The sequence below is a fragment of the Oryx dammah genome, unplaced genomic scaffold, assembly GCF_014754425.2.
Source record: "Oryx dammah isolate SB20612 unplaced genomic scaffold, SCBI_Odam_1.1 HiC_scaffold_11, whole genome shotgun sequence".
Taxonomy (NCBI): domain Eukaryota; kingdom Metazoa; phylum Chordata; class Mammalia; order Artiodactyla; family Bovidae; genus Oryx; species Oryx dammah.
This window is the reverse complement of record NW_024070195.1, coordinates 40450585-40471949: the sequence shown is the minus strand read 5'-3', so window position 1 is coordinate 40471949 and position 21365 is coordinate 40450585. Positions and strand designations below refer to the sequence as shown.

Below are 21365 nucleotides of genomic sequence, written 5' to 3'. Positions count from 1 at the left end.
TAAAGATTGCCTCCAGCTATGTGGGATGGGAATATTTAGCCACAGAGTGAAAGCACTTGCTATCTCTCTTTAGAGATATTTTAGCATAATACAACCAGAAGGGGTCTGATGGGTCACTAACCCAGCCCAGAATCCAAGGTCTGGAGAGGAGAAGGGACGTGGGACTCGTACAGGGTTTTGCAGCAAGTTTGGAGGTAGGTCAGCAGGTGGAGTCCTGGTCGCCTAATTCCCAGTCCAGTGCATTTTCCCCCACAGCCTTTGCCTCCAGTTTTGTAGACGAACACCTTGTTCATTCTCGGTCTCAATGAGCCCACGATGGTGCATGGACACAGAATGGCTGTCCACTCTCTTCTTCCATCATGTCTGTGAAGCACTGGACTGGGAAAACATGGAGCATTTTCAGGGTTTCCTGGCTGAAGCTACCAATGTTTGCATATTTCAAGGGAACTTGAGTGCAAAGCGCAGCTTTCAATCTGGACTCTGGATCTGAGAACTTGTGATGTTCTGGGAGGAGAAAAAGAACACAGATTTTAGTCATAGTCCAATTCCATATGGGTCCCACCCTGATAACAACAGAGTTCTCATTAACCCACTAGCTCCCACCTCTGGGTCTTTGCTCACAGAGTACCTCCTGCCTGCAGTGTCCTCTTGGTCCCTTCTCCCCATCTGCAGCCTCTCCATCCTCAAAGGTCAAAGCCAATGCCTGCTGCCTCCTGGAAGGCGCCCAGAACCAACTTCTTTATTGGCCACAGTTGGTGCTAATTTGGCATCTAATTGATATTTACTTTTATTATCAGTAAACAGTCTGTCTTTTTCCATTAGAACCTCTCACAGGCCCTCAGAGCATCTTACACAGCTAGGCTAATAGAAGGCTCTCAATATGTACTGATTGGATGGATGAGTGAATAAATAAATGAATGGCTAGCAAAACCAGAAGATACAGTGTTAGGGCTACTGAGAATGTCAGAACTGATGTCTCTAAAATATCTTCCACAAAGAACTCAGATCACTCCATCTGGTGTTACCTAATCCACCTTGCTGCTGCTGCTGCTAAGTCACGCCACCTTAGAGGGCAAATTGTCCCTAGCCTCCAGAAGACAGTGAGTTTGAGAAAAGAGAGGTCTAAGGTCATACGGGGTTCTCACCAGGAAAGCCACTGAAATGATGAGGTACAAGTATCATGAAATAAGGCCTGCTTTCTTGACAGACTTATCACATGGCTTCTAAAGTTAATTCCAGGGGGAGACAAAGAGTTTGAGTAAGAGTGATATCATTGCAATAAAGGTCTGGTCCCCCAGGGAACCATTTGGATCTGGAAGTTCTGGTCCTGTTTGAACAACAGCAATAGGACGTTTCATTGCTTTAAAATCACAATTCACTCAGTAGTTTCTGCACTTTAGAAGTGGTTAAATGTTTGTAAGCTGGTCATCTTAAGTGAATTTGAAAAGGGCGGGGAGAACTCAGAGTCCACCAGAAAATTCAGATTTTAAAAAAGATCAGTAATAAATTTTCTCTCTACAGAGACCATCCCAGAGTCTCAGGGAAGGGAGGATTATTAGGGAAAGCCTGAAACCAATCAAAAGAGCGAGCGATGGCAGAAGAGAAGCTATTCATAATCAGTCAAGGCAAGGTCCTTGAAGAATGTCCTCTGAGAAGCCTTTCAGAACCCAACAGCCCCAGGGAGCCTTCTCAACTACCTCACCATCCCGTATTTGATATGTAATCTTACTGTACTTTTTTCTTTAAATTTTATGACCGTCTCAATTGGCAAGCCAAGCAGCACAACGCATGAAACAGCAAGAGGGTGAAGCTAAGATAGTAGCCAGTCCGGTATTCCATACTGATATCAAGAAGTATGAAAATACCCCTCCTGTTGGAGACCAGAGCCAAATAAAAGAGGATGCTAATCAGCTTACTAGCAGGTAAAGCAGGGAGGCTGGGAAAGATGACGGCCGCTGTGGTGTAGCACTGTCTCAGAAGGCCTGGACAGGAGGTGGCATTTCAGCTGGACCCCAGAAGTCCGGAGCTAAGCAGGGGAGGGGAGAGGACACGAAGCAGGTCTTGTGATCTGAGTCTGTCCCCCCTCGTGCCACGGGGCCGGTTCTCACCTGCTGGGCCTCCTCGTACGGGAACTGGCCGTAACTGGGTCTCCTGTAGTGTAGGCCTGTGAGATTGAGGACGGTGTGGTAATTGTTGCCAGGACCTTGGTTTCCCAAGCCAAAGACAAATGGGTAGGTTCTCTCGGGCTCAGTGGCGTGGGCCCCTTGGCTGCGCAGCGTGGCTACCAGCTTTCTGAGGGAAGAGGCTGAGGGCTCGTAGAAAAATTTCTTAAAGCTGGGGTGTCGCTTGATCTGGAGGCAGAAATGAAGGCAGGCCATCCATCAGCCTGGCTGGCAGGTAGGTACTTCCCCCCCCCCGCACCCCTCCTCCATCAACCCCACGCAGTCAGGCTGGGCGCCTCCCTGTCCCTGGGACAGCATGCCTTGTTAAATTCCTCCACCTTCCCTGGCCTCTCAGAATCTGCTCTGCAAGGTACAGCTCCAAGCAGCACAACAAAGTGGGGAAAAAAAAAAACCCAAAAGACAAAATGCAGGTCTTTGGATTCAGATAATGGATGCTTAAATAGCATTCGCTAGCTGAGTGACCTCTCTGAGCCTCTGTCACATGTAAAATGGGGGTAATAATGCCTTCCCCCAGCACACTATTGTTGGGGGAAAGGGGTCAAGTGAGATAGTTTAATGTTTTGTGAAAAGTGGATGTTGGGTGAATTTCAGTTCCTGCCCTAAGCCTCCTCCTCCTAATACCTAAATGTCTTAGGTTGGGTTCCCCCAGAGGCAGATCCAAAGACTAGAACTCAGATGCAGCTCACTTCTGTGGTGAGTGATCCGGGCAGACACGGATGGGGGAGTGGAAACAGGGGGGCAAGAATGGGAAGCAGCCCCCTCAGGCTGGCAGCTGAGCCTGATCCCCTTGGGGCAATTTGGAAGCCCCAGAGTTATCCCCCCAAGGGGGGAGGGAGCTGGAGTATGTGCACACCAGCTCCCATCAGCCGATGATTGAGGGCTGCTCCTGGCAAGGTGGAGAGTGTCACACTGGCCTATTGTATGGGTGTAAACGGCTCTGGAGGGGCCAGTCTTCAGGCAAAAGGATGCAAGTGCTGGCAGTTGGGAGCTGGGCCACGCGATCTGTGGTACCAGAAGAGGTACCAATAGCAATGGCTACAGGCTCAGCTGTGAAGAATCTGCCTGCAATGCTGGAGACCACCTACAATACCGGAGCCCACCTACAATGCTGGTTTGATCTCTGGGTCTGGAAGATCCCCTGAAGGAGGGCATGGCAACCCACTCCAGTACTCTTGCTGGGATAATCCCATAGACAGAGGAGCCTGGTGGGCTACAGTCCACCGGTTCACAAAAGTCAGACATGATTCAGTGACTAAACCAGCACCACCACACTGAGCACTCATCTGTGACCTGCCTCTTTGTGTGTGATCTGTGTTTGTCTCTCCAAGTAGACTGTGAGGTTTTCAAAGGCGAGGAACCTTATGTCACAAGCTATCTAGCAATAGAGGGAACTCTAAAAGCTTGAAAGAATTGGAGGCCTTATAATTGCTGAAGCGTGTGCCAAGACAGAGTGAAGGGCAAATAGAGGACGAGATAAAAGGGACTTGGGGAAGGAGGCTTCCTTGAGCTGAACTTCAAGGATGATTTGGACAGGGGAAGTCCTGGTTGGCAAGTGGAGACACAGAGCTTTACGTTATTTTAAATTAACATTGAAAAAAAAAAAAAGAAAAAAGAAATTAATTAACATTGATCTCCTCTGCTGTGTGTCTGGCATTTTCTATATAAGCACTAAAGTTGGCAAGTAGGTATTTATCCCCCATTTTGGAAAGGAGAAAACAGAGGCCCACGGAAGTTATGGGGCAGGCCACGGTCACCCAGATGCAAAGATGGGGCCTGAACTTGGGTTCAGTCCTTGGGGGTACTGAGCACTCCTCACCTGCTCTCCCAACTGGCCATCCACTTCTTGGAGAAGGGCCACCAGCTCTTGGATGATCAGCTCCTCTAAGAAAAATAAAGAAGGATTGAGGGACTGTTGACAAGTTCTGCAATAACCCATCCATCGATCCCAGAAGTATTTTGCCTCTAAAACACAGCACACAGTTTAGTTATGAAGAACCAAGGAAAATCTTCCCCTAAACTAGAGCTGGATCATGAGGGTTTTGTTTCGTTTTGCTTTATAGACAAAGAAGTCACTTGGACCTGCAGAGCCTCACCTGCCACCACATTCAGCTCCATTTTGACAGATGGGGAAACTGAGACCTTATCTAGGCTGCAGAATAGCCTGCACCATCAGCCTGGGTTGTAAACAATGGTGTGCAGGTGGCGGCTCTTACCAAGACTTAATTATGAATATTCGGAATATTTGGAGAACCGTTTGTTATAAACTGTTGGCAACTTGAAATCAGCCAAGGTGGGAATTTTATACCTCAGAAATCTGCAAAGGCTACCTTTCCCTGGACCCCGTGCCCCTAGTGTACTGGAGCTTGTTTGCAGTAGGCCAATGGCTATGAGATCCAGAGCAAGCTAGGAGTTTTACATGAAACATTCATGCGAAGCAGTGGCATGCGGTGGGGTGAAAGTACATCCCACAGAATGGACATTCTCTACCTGAAGAAGGTTGTCCACCTGCAACTCTGCCCCAGTTCAAAGGTCAACCCTGTGTCCTCTCTGCCCTTCTAGAGTCTCCTGGGGTATTTGTAAAGCTGCCTTCCCAGTTCCCTACTAGGGTTCAGCCTGTGAAAGCCATGCAAAGGGGAAGCCCCGGGGCAGCTGTCCCAGGAGAGAGCAGGGTGACACTAACTGGATTCATTTGCTCCATCCGGCTGAGGTCCCGCTTCTGGCTTGTGGCTTCTGGCCTGGAAGGGTGCTTCTGGGTCTCCAACTGGCTCCCCTTCTGTGGGTGGGGACCCCTGGAATTCGAGATCCTCTGGATCTGAGGGCAAAGAGGAGTCGGTGTGAATGTGTTTGCACCTGTCTCAAATCTACCAGCACATCACTGAACCCAGGTTCTGACAAGAAGCTGTCCAAAGTCTCTGGCTTAAGACGGGTCCTGGTTTCCCAGGCTCCTCAGGGAACCCCCAGCCCCACTGGACCTGCCTCAGAGGAGTTCACAGTGCTCTTTGTCCCTCCAGGCATCTCATTCTCTCTTCCACCTACCCCCTCTGCCTCCTTATATTTGGGAGGAAAGCAAGCAGGCCTGCCAACAAGTCTCAGCAAGTGAGCCCCCTTCCCCTTTAACTTGGCAAGCCTTTGCTGAGTCCCTTAGTCTGTCTGAATCTCATTTTCTCCATCTGTCAATTGGGAGAGTTGTGAGGGGGATTAAATGAGATAATATGTGTGAACGCGGCATGCAGCGGGCACTCTGCCAATGTTGGGGGCATTGTTGTACCCCAGTGGTCCTCACACCTTAGTGCAGTGAAAAAACAGAGGCCCAGGACATGTCCTGCTTCATCAAACCTGAGTCTCCATTTTTCTATCACCTTTGCAGGTGATTCTGATTTATGTATGGTGATGCTGTCATACTATGTTTTCAGGGGTTTATGATGGGTGGGGGAGAGTGTGTGTGGGGTGAATCCTGGCATCAGCCAACTCCTTTCTCCTCTTGAGCCCCCACACCGCCCTACTCTGCTCAGTGTGAAAGTCAAGACTGAATGGTACACCACATATCTGGCCAACCCTGCCCTGGAGGAAGCCACGGGGCCAGAGGCAGCCTCTGTTACCATGGCAACCCCAGGTCTGCTCACCAGAGTTGCTGGAGACGGAGGGCCAATGGCCACCAACACACAGGGGCAGAAAGCTGGGCTTCTTGGGTGGCCGGGAGTCTGGGCTGGCAGCACCTGCAGCCCCCACTCTCTTGGGGTCCTTGGAGCTGTGTTTTTTATAGAAGGCCTTTCTGAAATTTGACTTTCTCTCTTGGCCTTTCTTCCTGCAGGCTGGGGCCAAGTTTTCTACAGCCACCTCCGGCTCCTGGACTTGAAGTTGCTACGGGGGAGATAAGGGAAACTGAGTCAGGGCCCCTGACTTTACAAGTCAGTGGAGACCAGCAGCTCCAGAAACAGACAGAGACCCACTGTGGGCCAGATGGTGTGGTTAGGGGAGAAGGGTGATGACGCTCAGAGCTGGGGAGTCAAGCACAGCCTGCAGCGATTAGGGGAGGCTCCAGGAAGGAGGGGAGATGGAGCCAGGTTCTGGCAAGATGCAGGACTGGGGTAGGGGCAGGGGAGTGCCAGGCTGGGGGGTGGTGTCCAAAGTGAAGGTCAGGGTCTATGTGGGGAACGTCTTCCTCACCTTGTCTCTGCACTGCTCCTCTGCATCTTGGAGAAGGGCAATGATCTTCTGGACAAATTCTTCTAAAAAAAAAGAACAAAGGGGTTGCTCACACTTGAGTGCTGAGTAAAGCTTTTCTGTGGTTAGTCTTCATTTCCTAAAGTGTTGAGAAAAGCTTTTCTGTGGTTAGTCTTCATTTCCTAAGACCCGGTGGCTCCCTGGGTGATTCTCACAAGTCTCCAGGGTGGGTGCTGATGAGCTTGCTTTTGAGGTCATCCCTGGCCCAACCCATGGTGGGGACACAGATTCCCCAGAGGTGGCCTGAAGGCAGAGCTGGTTTTGTGGGAACAGGTGCTCAGTCGCTCAGTCATGTCCGACTCTTTGCGACCCCATGGACTGGAGCCCGCCAGGCTCCTCTGTCCATGGGGATTCTCCAGGCAAGAATACTGGAGTGGGTTGCCATGCCCTCCTCCAGGGGACCTTCCCAACCCAGGGATTGAACCCAGGTCTCCCACATTGTATACTGGAGTGGATCGACTATCCCTTCTCCAGGGGAACTTCCTGACCCAGGAATCAAACCAGGGTCTCCTGCATTGCAGGTGAATTCTTTACTAGCTGAGCTACCAGGGAAGCCCTGAGAACATATTCATTTACTAATTCACTTATTCAAACCATGGGAACATATTCACTTATTCATTCATTGCTGAGGAAGGGCCTAGACGTGCCTTGTTATGTTTAGGAAAACAGCTGAGACCCCTGCCTCCAGGGGAAGGTGTCTCAAGGCCGTCTGGTCCCAAATCCCCCCTCCCTGCTCCTTCCTCCACTTGTAGGTAGATCAGGGGCCCTTCTCAATTCTCCTTCAAGGCACGGCCTCTGTGAAAAGCAGAGAAGGCAGAATGGGAGAGGTAGGGAGACAGGATCTGCAGACACACAGAAGGGACAGTGATTACATGATTACAGTCTTGGCTCCGCCAATGATAAAATAATAATGATAAAGGTGGCAGCCACCATCGGTTCAGCTTCTCTCCTAAGGCTTCTCCCCCTCTTCCCATCCTCTTTATTTCTCCTGAGGCTCTGCTCTCAAGCTGGGCTACAGGACAACACTAATAGTCACAATAAACTGCAGCTGATACTTTTTTAGCAGCTCCCATGTATACCTCTAAATGCTTCATCACTGCTAATTCATTGAGAACTTCCAGCAACTCTAGGGAGGGGGTACTATTCTTATCCCCAATTTATAGATGAGGAAACTGAGACCAGAGATGAAGGAGCTTGTCCAAGATCACTCAGCTGGAGAGGTCAGAGCTCAGGTTCAAATCCAGGTTCTAAAGATGTACCTTCTACAGAGCCCTTGCCATGGACTAATGCTTTCCTTGCATCTCCTAGTGTCGGCCTCCCTAAGGAGGGCATTATTACTTTTGTGGTTTTACAGCTGAGGCTCAGTCTGGCTTAGGGCCTGTGTTCTGGACCCCAAGCTGCCTCTCCAGCCCGCAGTGCTCAGAGGCAGAAAAGGACAGGTCACTGCCTGTCTCTGGTTCAGTTTCCCTTCTGGAAGTAGAGGGCTCAGCTCAGACATTTTCCAAGGGGCCTCTGAGAAGAGAAGAGTGGGTACTGACTGAATTCTGTGGCTCTGTCCTGCAGGTCCTCGATGCGTCCCCCACTTTCTGCTGGGGTGCAAAGCTCAAAGAGACTTGGACGTCCACCATCTGTAGGTAGAGCCTCTTGGACTTCAGGTTCTTCCACACCTAAAAAGCAAAAGGAAACGGTGGGTGAGTTTCACCAGCCTGAGGGTGTTGACTAACACACAGAAGTCAGAAGAGACTCAGAGTGCTCTCCATGGCTAGCACATGCAGAGGCCTTTTTGGGGCGGAAGGGGGCTGCTGGGCAGGGCCCTGGCTGCGCTGTACTGAAGACCAAGCTTCCTCACCCCTTTGCACGTCCATCCGTATAGCTGTCCCTGTCCTGGGCTTCTCCGCCACTCCCACCCTCCTTCCCCTGGAAGCTCATCCCTCCACCATCTTGGCTTTACCTGCAAACTGGAGAGTAGATGCCTGATGCCCTGGCCCGAATTAGACCCATCGCAGCCAGGCTCCCCCTACATGAAAACATCTCCCCTGTGGCCTGAAATCCCACCACCGGGGATCACTCTTTAGTGTTCAACATAGCTTCCTCCTTTTTAAAATGTGAATTCCCCCGGCCAGGATGACCTGCTAGGCTGCTCCTCCCTGACACCAGGAAGACCCTCTCTCCCAGTAACTCTGGCTCCATCGTGATGGGCCCCGTGACCACAAACATGATTTTACCTCCCGAAACCCTAGTTCCCTCATCTGTGAAATGGAGATAATAAGACGTACTTCCTAAGATGAGGACTGGTGGCCAACAGATACACAGCCAGAAAATGTCTTATTTTTACAGGTGAGATTTGAGGCACAGAGTTAGGGATTATACAGCCCAGCACCCAGATCTCCTGCTTGCCAGGCTCTAGTTCCTTCCTACATGTGCTACCCGCTGCCAGGGTGTGGAAGCTGAGGCTGCAGAGAGACCACGATAGTTGGTGGAATTCTCTGAACACAGTTTCCACCAGGGGCTTAGCTGGGCTGCCTAGACGATGAGGCTTGGCGTGTGGAGGTAACCTTCTGGCATTCCTTTTGCCCTCCCCACGCTGCTCAGGGCAGAGTGAAATTCAGAACTGGGACAGCAGCTCTGCACATGACCAATTCAAGCCATGGGGAAGGTTCCAGCATGAGAGGTAGTGTTGCTATGGTAACCGTGAGCCTGCTCACCAGGGAGGCTGGAGCTGGAGGGCCGATGGCCGCCGACACACAGGGGCAGAAAGTTGGGTCTCTTGGGCTGCCGGGACCCTGGGCTGGAAACATGGGTGGCCCCTGCTCTCTTGGGTTCCTCCGAGCCATATTTCTTAAAAGAAAATGCTCTCTTAAGGCTGGACATTTTCTCTTGGGATTTCTTCTTGACGACTGGTGCTGGGTTTCGTGGGGTCACCACAGACTGAAGGGCTTGATGCTGCTGTGGGAGAGAGGAGAGAGAAACTGAGTCAGGCCCCTGAGCCTCAGGAGAGGGGAAAGCTCCCCACGAAGCAGCTGAGGAGCACCCAAGGGCTTCAGGGTGGCCCCAGGCACGGCTGGTGACAGAGGCCGGAGCAGGGGAGCAGCGAGACCCGGCAGGACAGGTAGGGTCTGAGCAAGGAGGAGGGAGGGCAGTGTGCCCCACCTCACCTCTTCCTCCCACTGGTCTCCCACTTTTTGGAGCAGCTGCACTATCTTCTCGATGATGATATCCTCTGGAAGAAAACCAATACACCTGGTTAATCTTTGTAGGCGCAGAGAGGACTCTTTTTAATGACTGCCTTGGCCTTCTGAGACCAACTTGGGACTTCTGGATTAAGTGAGGGTCCTCTTAAAACAGCTCCTTTAGGCCACAGATTGGGGATGGGGAAGCACACATCCCAGGGCCTGGTCCTTCTAAGAAAGGGTTGGAAGATCCACAGGTGAAGGGTACTAGGCCAAAGCATGCAATTTTATGCAGAAGTTTCGAGTCAGTCCTTCAGGCATTCAACTTGTACCCCACAATATCCTTTGAACTTTGCAGATCTGTAAACATCTACTTTGAGTTTGTGACCCAAGCTGTGTGACCTTGGGTAAGTCTCTTAACCTCTCTGGGCCTTCGTCACTTCCTCTGTGAAATGTGAATCATAAGTCCCATCCTGGATCCCTCAGGAGGCTGTCAGGCCATCAAAGGAGACTGCGTTTGGAAATACCTTACAAGGTTAGAGATGATTCGACCTACAAAATTTCAGCCAGGGAAATGATGGAGCGCCAGCCCATCTGAGGTGGACAGAGGCACTCCAACAGGCAGGACACAGATAGCCTGCCACGCTGGTGCCCAACCACACTGCCAAGTCTTTACACAGAAGCCCAAACGATGTAAATGGTTTTCTTTTGATATTCCAGTCGACCTACCCAAAGACAGTGTGCCCAGGGTGGCCTCTGCTAGTTGCCAGCTGATCAGTTTACACAAAAGAAGGTGCAGACAAGATTCCCTCTTCCCAGACTGTCTGCAGATGTTCTTACCCCTTGCCTCTCATTTATAAACCCTGTTAGGCTTTTGTTCCTTGACTCAGTCTACCAGCCATCTCCCTCTCACGTAAGAGAACAATCATGCTGCAAATTTCCTGCAAAACAACCAATTAAATGCCTTTTAGCTGCTCCTTCACAGGTGCATAGCTCCTCTACTTTCATATCTTTTAAAATATGCCCCTTCTTGGTAGGAACTTAAATTCATACAGCCTTATGGATTTTATTAAGGGCAATAACAAGACTGGGGTAGTGTATGAGACTGTCCTTATTTCTTGCAGATGTGTGTCTAAGTATTTAAGGATGAAGCATCACTTTACTTAAAGGGGTTCAGCAACAATGAAGCAAGGATGGCTGACTAGTAACAATTTTAAGTATGTGAATGTGCACAGAACTATTCTTTCCACTCTTCTATACATTTAAATATTTATGTATATGTGGGTGTTTATATATGTGTGTGTGTGTGTGTGTGTGTGTATTCCTTCTATAAATTTTAAATGACTTCAAAAGTTCCCATGCTCATCAACACATAAGGCAGAAGCATTTTCCAGAGGCCAGTCTAATTCCTGAGACTCCCTTCTGTGACCCTTCTGTGAAACTCTAACTTAAATGGACCAGAAGCACCAGAAGAGCCAACGTCAGCACATGCATTTTGTGAGGTCTAAACATCCAAGGTCCAAGCAGTCGTCTGGAGCAATCCATTTTGTTTGCTAACAGAAATATCGAGCTTTCTGAGCTTCTCTTCCTGCTGGTGACCTACAGCTTGGAAAGAAACTTTCCAGACTCCAGCACCCCCACCTTCGAGGAGCAAGAACTGGTGGAGATCAGAGATTTCTCCACATATAATAAAGATGAAACCAAATGTGTGGGACTGCGTGTGAGTGTCAGTGAGATTCTTCTGACTTTGTTAATCAACACAGTGCATGGAATTCACAGCAGGCCAGGCACTGCTGGAGCCAGCTCTAGGCTTAAACAAAAAAATCAGAAACCCTCCAAGGTTTCCATTTGAAAAGAGGCTGCCTCAGTCCAGACATCTTCTCCACTCCCCCACCCCCAAGTATCCTCAATCTTCCTTGGATCTCTTCTCCCCATGAAAAACATGGTGAGTTTTGAGTCCTGTAGGGCAAATTTCCATCTTCCTCCAGCTGCCTATGGGACATTCAACTCTAGGACACGAAACATCAGAAACGGAAGGCACCTTAGGGACCAGCTCACTCATTTTACAAGTGAGAATCAAAGAGATATCAGAGAGGGATAGCAACTTGCTCAAGGTCACACAGCAAACTTATCCCAAACTTGGTGGAATCAAGTCTAGAACCAGCAGCCAGCTGTTTCTACTTCCCTGTCACCTACCCCAGGCCTCACACGTAGATTAATGTTGGGGGATAGAGCTTCCTGCTCAGCTTCCCCTCTGCCTTCATATTTCTCCCTGGCTGTGCTCCTTAACCCTGAGTACTTAACAATAATAGCATCTGCCACTTATGAAGCCCTTGCTGTCTGCCAGCTCTGGACTACGGCTACCTGTTATAGTCTCTGTTGTATCAATGAAAGGAAAAACAAAATTGAGGCTCAATGAGGCAAGTCTCCAGCCCCAGGTCACCCAGCCAGTGAGTGGTGGAACTGGGGTTTCTCCTCCAGTTCTCAGCCCCCGTGCGGCTCTACCTCTAAGAAGTGAAGCTGTTCCTGATGGTGGCCCTACCTTCCGAGTCCCTTTCTGTTGAGAGGTTTAAGGAAGCAGCTCAGAGCACCCCAGCCCTTGGGGTAGGGATTGGGGTGGGGTCACCATAGAAACAGGCACAGTCTGCTCACCCCTGGCTGCTGGGCCCAGGTTAGCCCCCTCGCCACATGAGGCCTCAGCCGCCTTGGCCTCTCGGCTCTCGGCCTCCTGGTCTCGGGTCCCCCTGGCCTCCTCCACACCGTGTTGCCTTTGACTGTGTTTCTTGCGGCTGGCCTTCTTGCTGTGGGCCTTCTTCCTGGGAGCTGGCTCGCCCGGGCTCTCGGGGGGTTCTGCGGGCTCAGGGGGGCCCTCCTTCCCCTTTGCTTTCTTGTTGGTCTTTTCCTTGGGCTCCTCAGGGCCCATCCTGAAGAATAAGTTCACCACAAACCTCAGCCACCCCTGCGGGGCCTGCCGCTGGGCCTTGTCCTTCTTGGCGTCCTGCCGAGGCCTCTGCTCACTGAGAAGGTCCTTGGTCTCCTCTGGGCTGGGGGCAGCAGCTGTGGTGTCCTGAGCCTCCACAGACTGAACTAGACTCTTGAGACATCTGGTCCCATCACTGGCCGTCCGACAAAGACCTTCCCTGAAGGGGCCAGTGGGCAGGGAAGGGCCCCGGCAGTCCCACGACTCTGAATCCTTCTGGGCGTTCTGCAGCCTGTCCAGAGACTTGGCTCTCCTCCACAACAGAGGCTTCCTCGGGCCCCAGGGAGGCTCCATTGCACTGCAACCGAAACAGACAGCTCCCTTAGAAGAGGCCTCGGAGATTGTGAGGTGGGCTTGTGGTGCTGACCCATGCGCCCATCCAACCTACCCATCATGTGAGCACTATCAACTCTCAAAGCCACTGTCTCGTTCAAATTCCTCAGCATCCCTTGGAAGGACAGGTATCCTTGTCCCATGTTCCAGAGGAGGAAACCGATCCCCAGGAGGTCATGCCCCAGATCTCACAGCTGGACCCCTAGAACCTCCAGGAGGACCACCCTGCCAACACACTGACTGCAGTCCACTGAAACTGAGTTTGGTGATCTTAGCTCCCTGACCAGGGATTGAACCTATGCCCTCAGCAGTGAAAGTGCCATGTCCTAACCACTGGGGTGTGTGTGTGTGTGTGTTCAGTCACTCAGTTGTGTCCAACTCTTCGTAACTCCATGGACCGTAGCCCACCAGGCTCTTCTGTCCATGGGATTTTTCAGGCAAGAATATTGAATTGCCATTCTCTTCTCCAGAGGATCTTCCCAACCCAGGGATCAAACCCGGGTCTCCCTCATTGCAGACAGATTCTTTACTGTCTGAGCCACCAGAAAAGCTCTACCTACCCAAAGGGGCCCTCCTATTGGCAAGATTTCTTCACATGTTTAGCGGTTTGTTGCCTGAGCCTCTCTGCCTCCCCCCTTGTCTGTTTTTCTGGGTCTTGTTTCCTGAGTATCTATGAAGATGCCGCACATCACTGGCACACAGTAAGTACTTATTAAACAAAGGAATAAATGTATAATGAGCGCTTAGTAAACTGAACAATACCTAAGAGTGTGTATTAACACACAATAAATGAATTCGGACCCGTTCCATCTTAAAGCAGCCGGGACCCTTCCGTTCTCCATCCAAAATGAAGCAACTACTCATGGAAAAGAAAAAACAACCTCCTCTTTCCGGGCAGCATTTTAACCAGGCTGGGGTGTGGGCAGTGCACTTGATTTGTGTGTCTTTAATCTGAAACTCCTGAGGCTTTCCAATTTTTCTGAAGTTGTTCAGAAACCCTTTGCCCTTTGGTGGAAGTTAAAAGAAAAAGGAAATATGGTTTGGAATCTCAGTCCTGAGTTCCCAGAGATTCCTATGGAGTTTAGATTTATGGCTTGCCTACTCTAATTTGTAATACAGCTTCATCATGCATTTACTATTATTAGTGTATTAAGTATTAATGTATCTACCTTATATCTTCTGTGTTTACCAACTGATTCATTACTTTAAAATGTATTCTGTTACTATGTCCAGCTTAGAGACAAAAATGAGAAGCTGTAATTGCAAGTTCAGATGTGCAGGGATCCTTGTGAATGTGAAGAAGCTACATAAAGAGAGGGAAGAAAAGGCACAGAGAAATACAGACAGATTTGAAGGTGAGAGTTAATAGTTAAGGATGTCTTTCTTCCTTCAAACATGAGTTTCAGGAGGAAGGGTAGGGAGGATGGCCAGAAGCCAGTGGGTTCCACCCAGCAATGCATCCACATGCTTGCAGACTTGGAGGAAATGAGGTGAGGAAACAGGCAGTTTGTATGGATTTATTTGTTGCTCAAGGTTCCTTAAAGAAGCAATAAAGTTACATGAAAACTTTTAGCAATGTTATTTTATCTGAAAGTTGTCTAATGTTCTTGAAAGCCTCAGAAGCTGCCTTACAGTTATGCTTCCAAGATGTGGCATTAAGTGGGATAAGAAAAGAAATCACAGAAGAAAATATTTTGCTTTCTTCTCATTAATTTCTTTCAGCAAAGCTCTAACAGGCACCCACTATGTACCAGAAAGGTTGCTTGGTGCCAGGGAACGAAACGCAGCTGGAGCTCTCACGTGGGCAGGGGTAGGGGTGCAAGCGGTGAGGGCAATAATGCTCTATTCCCCTGATAGCTACTCTCACTCTTTATTTATTTAGTTATTTTAACCTTTATTGTTATTTTTTTGCCTGTGCCCTGTGGCATGAGAGATCTTAGTTCTCCTACCAGGGATCGAACCTTCCACCCCCAGGACTGGAAAGGCGGAGTCTTAACCACTGGATCGCCAGGAAAGTCCCTACTCTCTCTCTTTAGCAGCACATGGTTTAAAGAGAAGATAAGCTGAGGTCGAAGTTCTATTTGATGTTAAGATCAAAGTTAGCTGAGCCAGAAATATTCCTTGAGGGACTTCCCTGGCGGTCCAGGGGTTAGGATTCGCTTTCACTGCCGAGGCTACATCTGGGTTTCATCCCTAGTGGGGAAGCTGAGATCCCACAAGCTTCTGGCCAAAAAGAAAAAGGAGGGGAAAAAAAGAGATATTCACTGAATGATGTCAGGGTGCTCTCTGCTTGTGCTGTATGTTCCTGTGATCGGGCAAATTGGATGAGGTTGGCAGAGAAGCTGCTCAGTAACAGAACCACCAAACCAGCCCCTTTGCTTCCTGTACTAACTTGGCTCGAGAGGGTCTCCCACACAGAGGGCCTGAAATCTTCCTCCAACGAAAGAGAAAAGAGGTGCAGTTATTATGGAAAAAACCTGTCATTGCTATGGAAACGGTTTCCCCCATTGCTGATGGTGGCAGTGTCCTACCGCATTCAAAGGACACTCTGCTACTTCTAATCAGAGCATCAAGACAATTCCACTTGACAGTAGTTTTCCTTTGTGCAGTTTTTTCAAGAAAACTGCCTTGATTTAGCCCCTGCTTTCCTGAAACAACAGTGCCCCCGAGCCCAGAGGAAGGGGAGGGAGGCCGAGAGGAGAAGCTGCAGCCGCCCCAGGGGCAGGGCAAGGTGGGGGGCAGGGCGGGCGGTGAGCATGACCTTGGCATTCCAAGAGTGTTCCCCAGGGAGGAGAAACTCCAGGGTGTAGCCAGATAAAGAAATAAACATTTTTTTTTAAAAAAAGCCTACGCTCCTCCAAGGAGACACTTGGAAGATCTGTGGGGCAGATGTGTCCTCAGACTTTTAAAGTCTCAGAGCCCTGCCTGAGAAGATTGTATTTTAATATTAACCAACAACCCCCCCCCGACACACACACACACACACACACTACCCACACCATACATACACACGCACACAGATTCTGTGTGTGCTGAAATTAAATCTTGCCAGACTTTCTAATGATAAAATTCTGCCTATCCAGAATTCATCAAAGCAAATCTTTCTTTTTCCGTCCTCTTTTTTTTTGTTGTCCTGTATCCCTGCTTTGCCTGGGACATCATCTAAGTTCTGCCTGCCGATTGGGGAATTCTACCCCGTCCTGGTCATGCCTCCAGATGGTAACCCTGAGACAGCCGCAGACATTGGCTGCGTGAAAACCCAGCTGCTCTTGTAAACTTGTTGATTGCCTTGACAGAAAGTGGATTTCAGAGCAAAGTCCTAGTCTGCTCAGAAATACCCGTAACATCCCAATGATCTGCCGATCGCTGGACTTCTGACATATACCGGTGATGTATTTAAAAACAACAGCAGCAAAACACCAGAGAAAGTGCACAGAGCGGACCTTGGCCAATTGGGAAACTGGCCAACTTTTCACAAGCATGCTGGCATTTGGGGTTATTTTCTCAATTATATGCTGACCTCATCTACACATCATTCTCTGATTCACGCACCTGCCAAGCTCCTCTGCAACAGCTCTATCACCGCTTCCTAGAGGGAGTTTAGCTGCTCCCCTTCTCCACTCCTGGACTACAAACAATAGATACAACAAACAGCCAGCCACTCCGAGGGAGCGTGGTGTGGACCCAGGGTCACATCCACAGACTCTCATTGCTATAGACTGGAGGTTTCCATCCCGCTCAGATTCATATGTTGAAACGTAATCCCCAGTGGGATGGTAGTCCAAGTGGGGACCTCTGGGGTAATTAAGTCATTTGAGCAGAGCCCGAATGAAAGAGACTAATGTCCTTATACAAGAGACCCCAGAGTGCTCCCTCACCGTGTGAGCACACAGAGAGACCCGGTCCCGGAACCAGGAAGCCCTCACCAGACACTGAACCTGCGGGCGCCTGAGTCTTGGACTTCAGCCTCCAGAACCATGAGAAACAAATCCCTGCTGCCTCTAAGCCACCCAGTCTACGAGAGTTTGTGACGGCAGCCCAGACAGGCTAAGATACTCGTGTGACCCCAAAACATGCTCTCGTACTGTCAACCTACGAGAACTCATAACACCCTAAAGTTTCCCTCCCAGGCCCCCAAGTGTAAATTCAGGGCCTCATTCTCTGGGTATCCGTCTGCCCTCTGCCCTCCTTGTCTCGATCCAAGTTCCAGAGAAAGAGCCTGAGTCTGCCTGGTTTCTGTTGTGTCCACACTGCCTGGGAGGCTCTCAGTGTTTCTGGAACAAATACACAAACACAATCAGCTTACCAGCCACAGGGCACCCAGCACATCCTCCATTCACAAGCTCTCAATTCAACTTGGCCCCAGCCTGGCAATGAGCCAGGCTGGCAGTGGGAGGTTGAGGCTCTGATAATTAAGAGATTTCCCCACAGTCTCACAGTCCAGAAGCGGGGAGAGATGGGGCTTGAATCCACTTCTCTGGATTTTAAATTCTTTTTCCAGCACTCAGTGGCCTCCCATAAACACACTCATACACACACACTTAGGGGTGACCAAATCTGCTCTTTCATGCTGACACTGATAACCACGTCCACACACGTGCCTGCTGTGACTTGTATGCCTGGAGTCACACACTCACGTGTGCCCAGGTATTAACATTTCTGTCCCAGAGGCAAAGATTGTAGACACAGGGTGGGGCTCACAGATTCTTGGCTGGAAGCCAGTCGGTGAGTAGGAGAATCAAGGGCTGACTCAGCTCTTGTTTCCTTCTCATCAGCACAAGTAAGCCCATGGCCACTCCGAACACCAAAGGTCAGTGCCTGTTTGAGGTCAAAGTCTTCCATTTGGGCTCTCAAGATGACTGGTCCACACCCAGAGCCCACACCCTCTGGGAGGACACCTCCAACCACCACTGGAGGACTGGAGTGGGTGACAAGGTGGTCATCTCTTCCCTCAACACTGGACCCATCCTGCTCTCACACCCACCTCCCAAGTGTTAAGTGGGAACAATTCAGGTATTCTTTCTCCTTCGTGGGGTCCCTAGGAGGTTCCTAGAATTGGAAGAGACCCTAGAAGCGTAAGACTCCTTTATACACTCTCATCCCCTGTCGGCACACTTCCTGCAATGGGAGCTCACCACTGTTCAAAGCAGACAGTCCACCATCAGCCTGCGGGAATTAAGGACAGTCCTCCTTAAACAGGGGGCTCCCCGGGTGGCGCTAGCGGTAAAGAACCCACCTGTCAATGCAGGAGATCAGGTTCGATTCCTGGGTTGGGAAGACCCCCTGGAGGAGGGCATGGCAACCCACTCCAGTATTCTTGCCTGGAGAATCCCATGGACCAAGGATCCTGGTGGGCTACACAGTCCATAGAGTCACAAAAAGCTGGACACAACTGAAGGGATTTGGCACACGCACACTCCTCAGAGCTGACCTGGCTAGCGGCAGGCCCTCACGCCCTGAGGAGAGGCTGTCTCACCCCGAGTCCCTCCAGCCAGCCTATCACCCAACAGCCCAGGTCTCTAGATGTGTTCTCATATCTCATTACTTCTGGACCCCTCTCCTGCCTGGATATCCATCCCTGAGAGCTCTCCAGCTCGTCCTTGTCTACCTTAAAATGTGAGGCTGGGCAGGGATGAAGGGCTGCAGCCACGGCCTGACCACAGCAGAGCCCAGTGGGGTTTTGCATGAAGCTTCGGATCAAAGAGGCATCTGAGCCTGGGGCTGGAAAGCTGGGGTCAGCTCTGCCAAAGCCGACCTGCAGCTCAACGTCAAGAGCTAGACTTGGACCATCTGCCCAATCTGATTGTCACCATCAAACACACATCACCTGGTACCTATTTTCCAAAAGGTTGGGATTTGCATCTTTTAAGGATCTTTTGAAACCCAAAACAATGAACTCCCTAACGGTGGACCTTCAGACCCCGAGACACAGCAGTGGAGCAGATTGCGGGGGCAGTAGGGTCATCAACACAGAGCAGGAGAACTCTAAAAACGACCACGGCACCCCTCCACCCAGCACTTGAGTTTGTGCGGGTACCGCCATCCCATTCTCACCCCGTCTTGTCCTCTATCCACGACCACAGACCACAGTCCACGCAATGTTATAATCGCCGCTAAAATCCCTGCTGGAGCAGCAGGGCACCAGAACCCTTTTCATAAGATCTCCCTGTCCCTGGACTAGCTTCCAAGAAACGTAAAGTGATAAAACCTTTGTCTAGCCATCGGTAATAACACCTCCGTTTATGCAAAGTTTCTCTTTACTACGTACCTTCACGTCAAGCTATCACTTGACCTCCACAACATCCAATAGGGAAATAAGCAGAAGAGGTATGTAATGCTGCCCCCATTCTACAGATGAAGAAACTGAGGCCCAGGGAAGTGAAGTTCCCTGCTCAGGACTGCTAAGCAAGTAAGCAGCAGGGCTGGGACTTGAGTTCAGAGCTTCTAAATCCAGGTGAGTTCCCAGCTCCTTGCATGACGCCTGGCTGAAATCATGTCATTGAATTTTGTACTTTTCTAGAGATGAAGAGACCAGCAAGCTAGAAGCGGTGTTGGGACTGGACTCGGGGTTTACCCTCCTTTCAAGATCCCAAGATACCCACCTACTACTCCAGTCGTCTAAGGAGAGTATCATTCAATCAGCTTCAGACCATGGAAGTCGCTCCTGTCCCAGGACACTTTTGATCGGGAGCTCCCAATCAAGGGGCTCTGCGTCGGGTACTGCCCACAACGTCTGGGCACCACTCCCTGTCTGCTGGAAGGTGTATCCAGTGAGGGGTAGTAGTCCCAGCTCTCCCAGGGAGAAGATGCTGCTGGTTTCCAGGCTGCCTCAGAAGATGCTTTGGTCAGAACCATATATATCCTGCCGCCCAGGGGGTGAGCTCATGGACAGCCAATCCGGGCCCCCGCTCCCGCCACCTGCCCATCCTATCCCAAGGGCTGCTTCCTGCTCCCCCAGAGATAGCAGGCTTACCGCAGCTACTCCGGAAAAAAACAGTTTCGCTCAACAACTTCCTTATTACACCCAGGATGAAACCAATGCTCAGAAAAACAAACTTAGGCCTGGCTGGAGGAAGGCCAGTGCATAGAATGGAAAACAAGAATTTCTTATGGGAAATACAAATGGGGAGACGGGAGGAGGTAGATTCAGCATCTGCACGCCCTCCTCTGCTCTCTCCAGAGAACACCGAGGAGGGGATGATAAAGAAAGAAAGGTCACTGAATGTAACATAAAATCCCTGACGTGGAGACAAAACATGGAAGGAGGAGTTGATGAGGAACGTGCTTTCCAAATCCTGCTACCCCTGGTAGGGTCACCGTGAGTCTTGACAGAACATTCTAAGAAGTCTTAATTAACAGTTTCATTCTCTGTAGTGCCTGAATGTTTTAATTTTTTAAATTTTTATTTTACTTTTAAATTATTTTATGCCTTGGCCATGCCTTGTGGCTCGTGGGATCTTAGTTCCCTGACCAGGGATTGAACCCAGGCCTCCACGGTGAAAGCAACAAGTCCTCACCACTGAACTCCCAGGGAATTCCCATGCTTGAATTTTTTTTAAAAAAAGAACTTATACATGCTTGTAATCAGAAAAGAAAAACTAGTTTTATTCAAACGAAACTAAAATGTGTCAGAAATCCTGTTTTGGTTAATTGACATGGGGAAGTGTTGCAGAGTAAATACTGAATGCAGTGAGCTTTGGAATCACCCAGACCTGGAACCATCTGTCACCTCTGACCTCTGGCAGGGGACACAACGTCTCTGAATTTATTTCTCACTCAGAACTGAATGACCACCTTAGAGGGTGATTGTAGAGCCAAATGTGATACTTCTCATAAAGAAAAAAGAAAATATATTGAGCTGCAGTCCATGGGGTCTCAAAGAGTTGGACATGACTGGGTGACTGAACAACAGGTACTTTTCTAAGTCATTTCTGTGTATTGAGTACCTAGTCCCTGGTAAGTACTTAACAAAGACTCAATATTTTATTAGTGGAGCAGAGTTAATGCTTTATCCACTCCATCAGCAAAGAGGTTTTAGATCCAACTTTGCCTGGCTACTGGTTCAACACTGAATTTAGAGAATTTATTAGTCCAAGAACCAGCCCAGATTTCAAACAAGGGTTAAATTTTATCCCATGTTTTTATTTAACAAAGCTTTTTGTTAAGCATGTTCTCCCGGTCCTGGGTGCATCATACATACTTTTCTTTATTCTGAAGACAGCGCCCCCTCCTGGCCCTCTTGCAGGCTTCTCTGGTGGCTCAGATGGTAAAGAATCTGCCTGTGATGCAGGAGACCTGGGTTTGATCCCTGGGCCGGGAAGATCCCCTTGGAGAAGGGCATGGCAACCCACTCCAGTATTCTTGCCTGAAGAATCCCATGGACAGAGGAGCCTGGTGGGCTACAGTCCACGAAGTGTACATGTAGCTGGGAAGAGACACAAACAAGAAAAAAAAAATTATAAAAGCAGGTGGAAG

General features: G+C 49.7%; 1 protein-coding gene across 1 annotated transcript; it reads right to left on the bottom strand.

Annotated features, from left to right (window-relative positions):
* Positions 1-468: 468 nt before the first annotated feature.
* On the bottom strand, positions 469-12851 carry BNIP5 (BCL2 interacting protein 5). The gene is made up of 12 exons (XM_040249052.1): positions 12230-12851; positions 12120-12134; positions 11136-11218; positions 9563-9625; positions 9113-9353; positions 7946-8074; positions 6351-6412; positions 5807-6044; positions 4864-4995; positions 4000-4064; positions 2109-2351; positions 469-504 (listed from the first exon to the last, which is right to left on the bottom strand). The coding sequence occupies exons 1-12, from the start codon at positions 12849-12851 to the stop codon at positions 469-471; spliced, it is 1929 nt and encodes a 642-aa protein (XP_040104986.1).
* Between the last annotated feature and the right edge of the window lie 8514 nt (positions 12852-21365).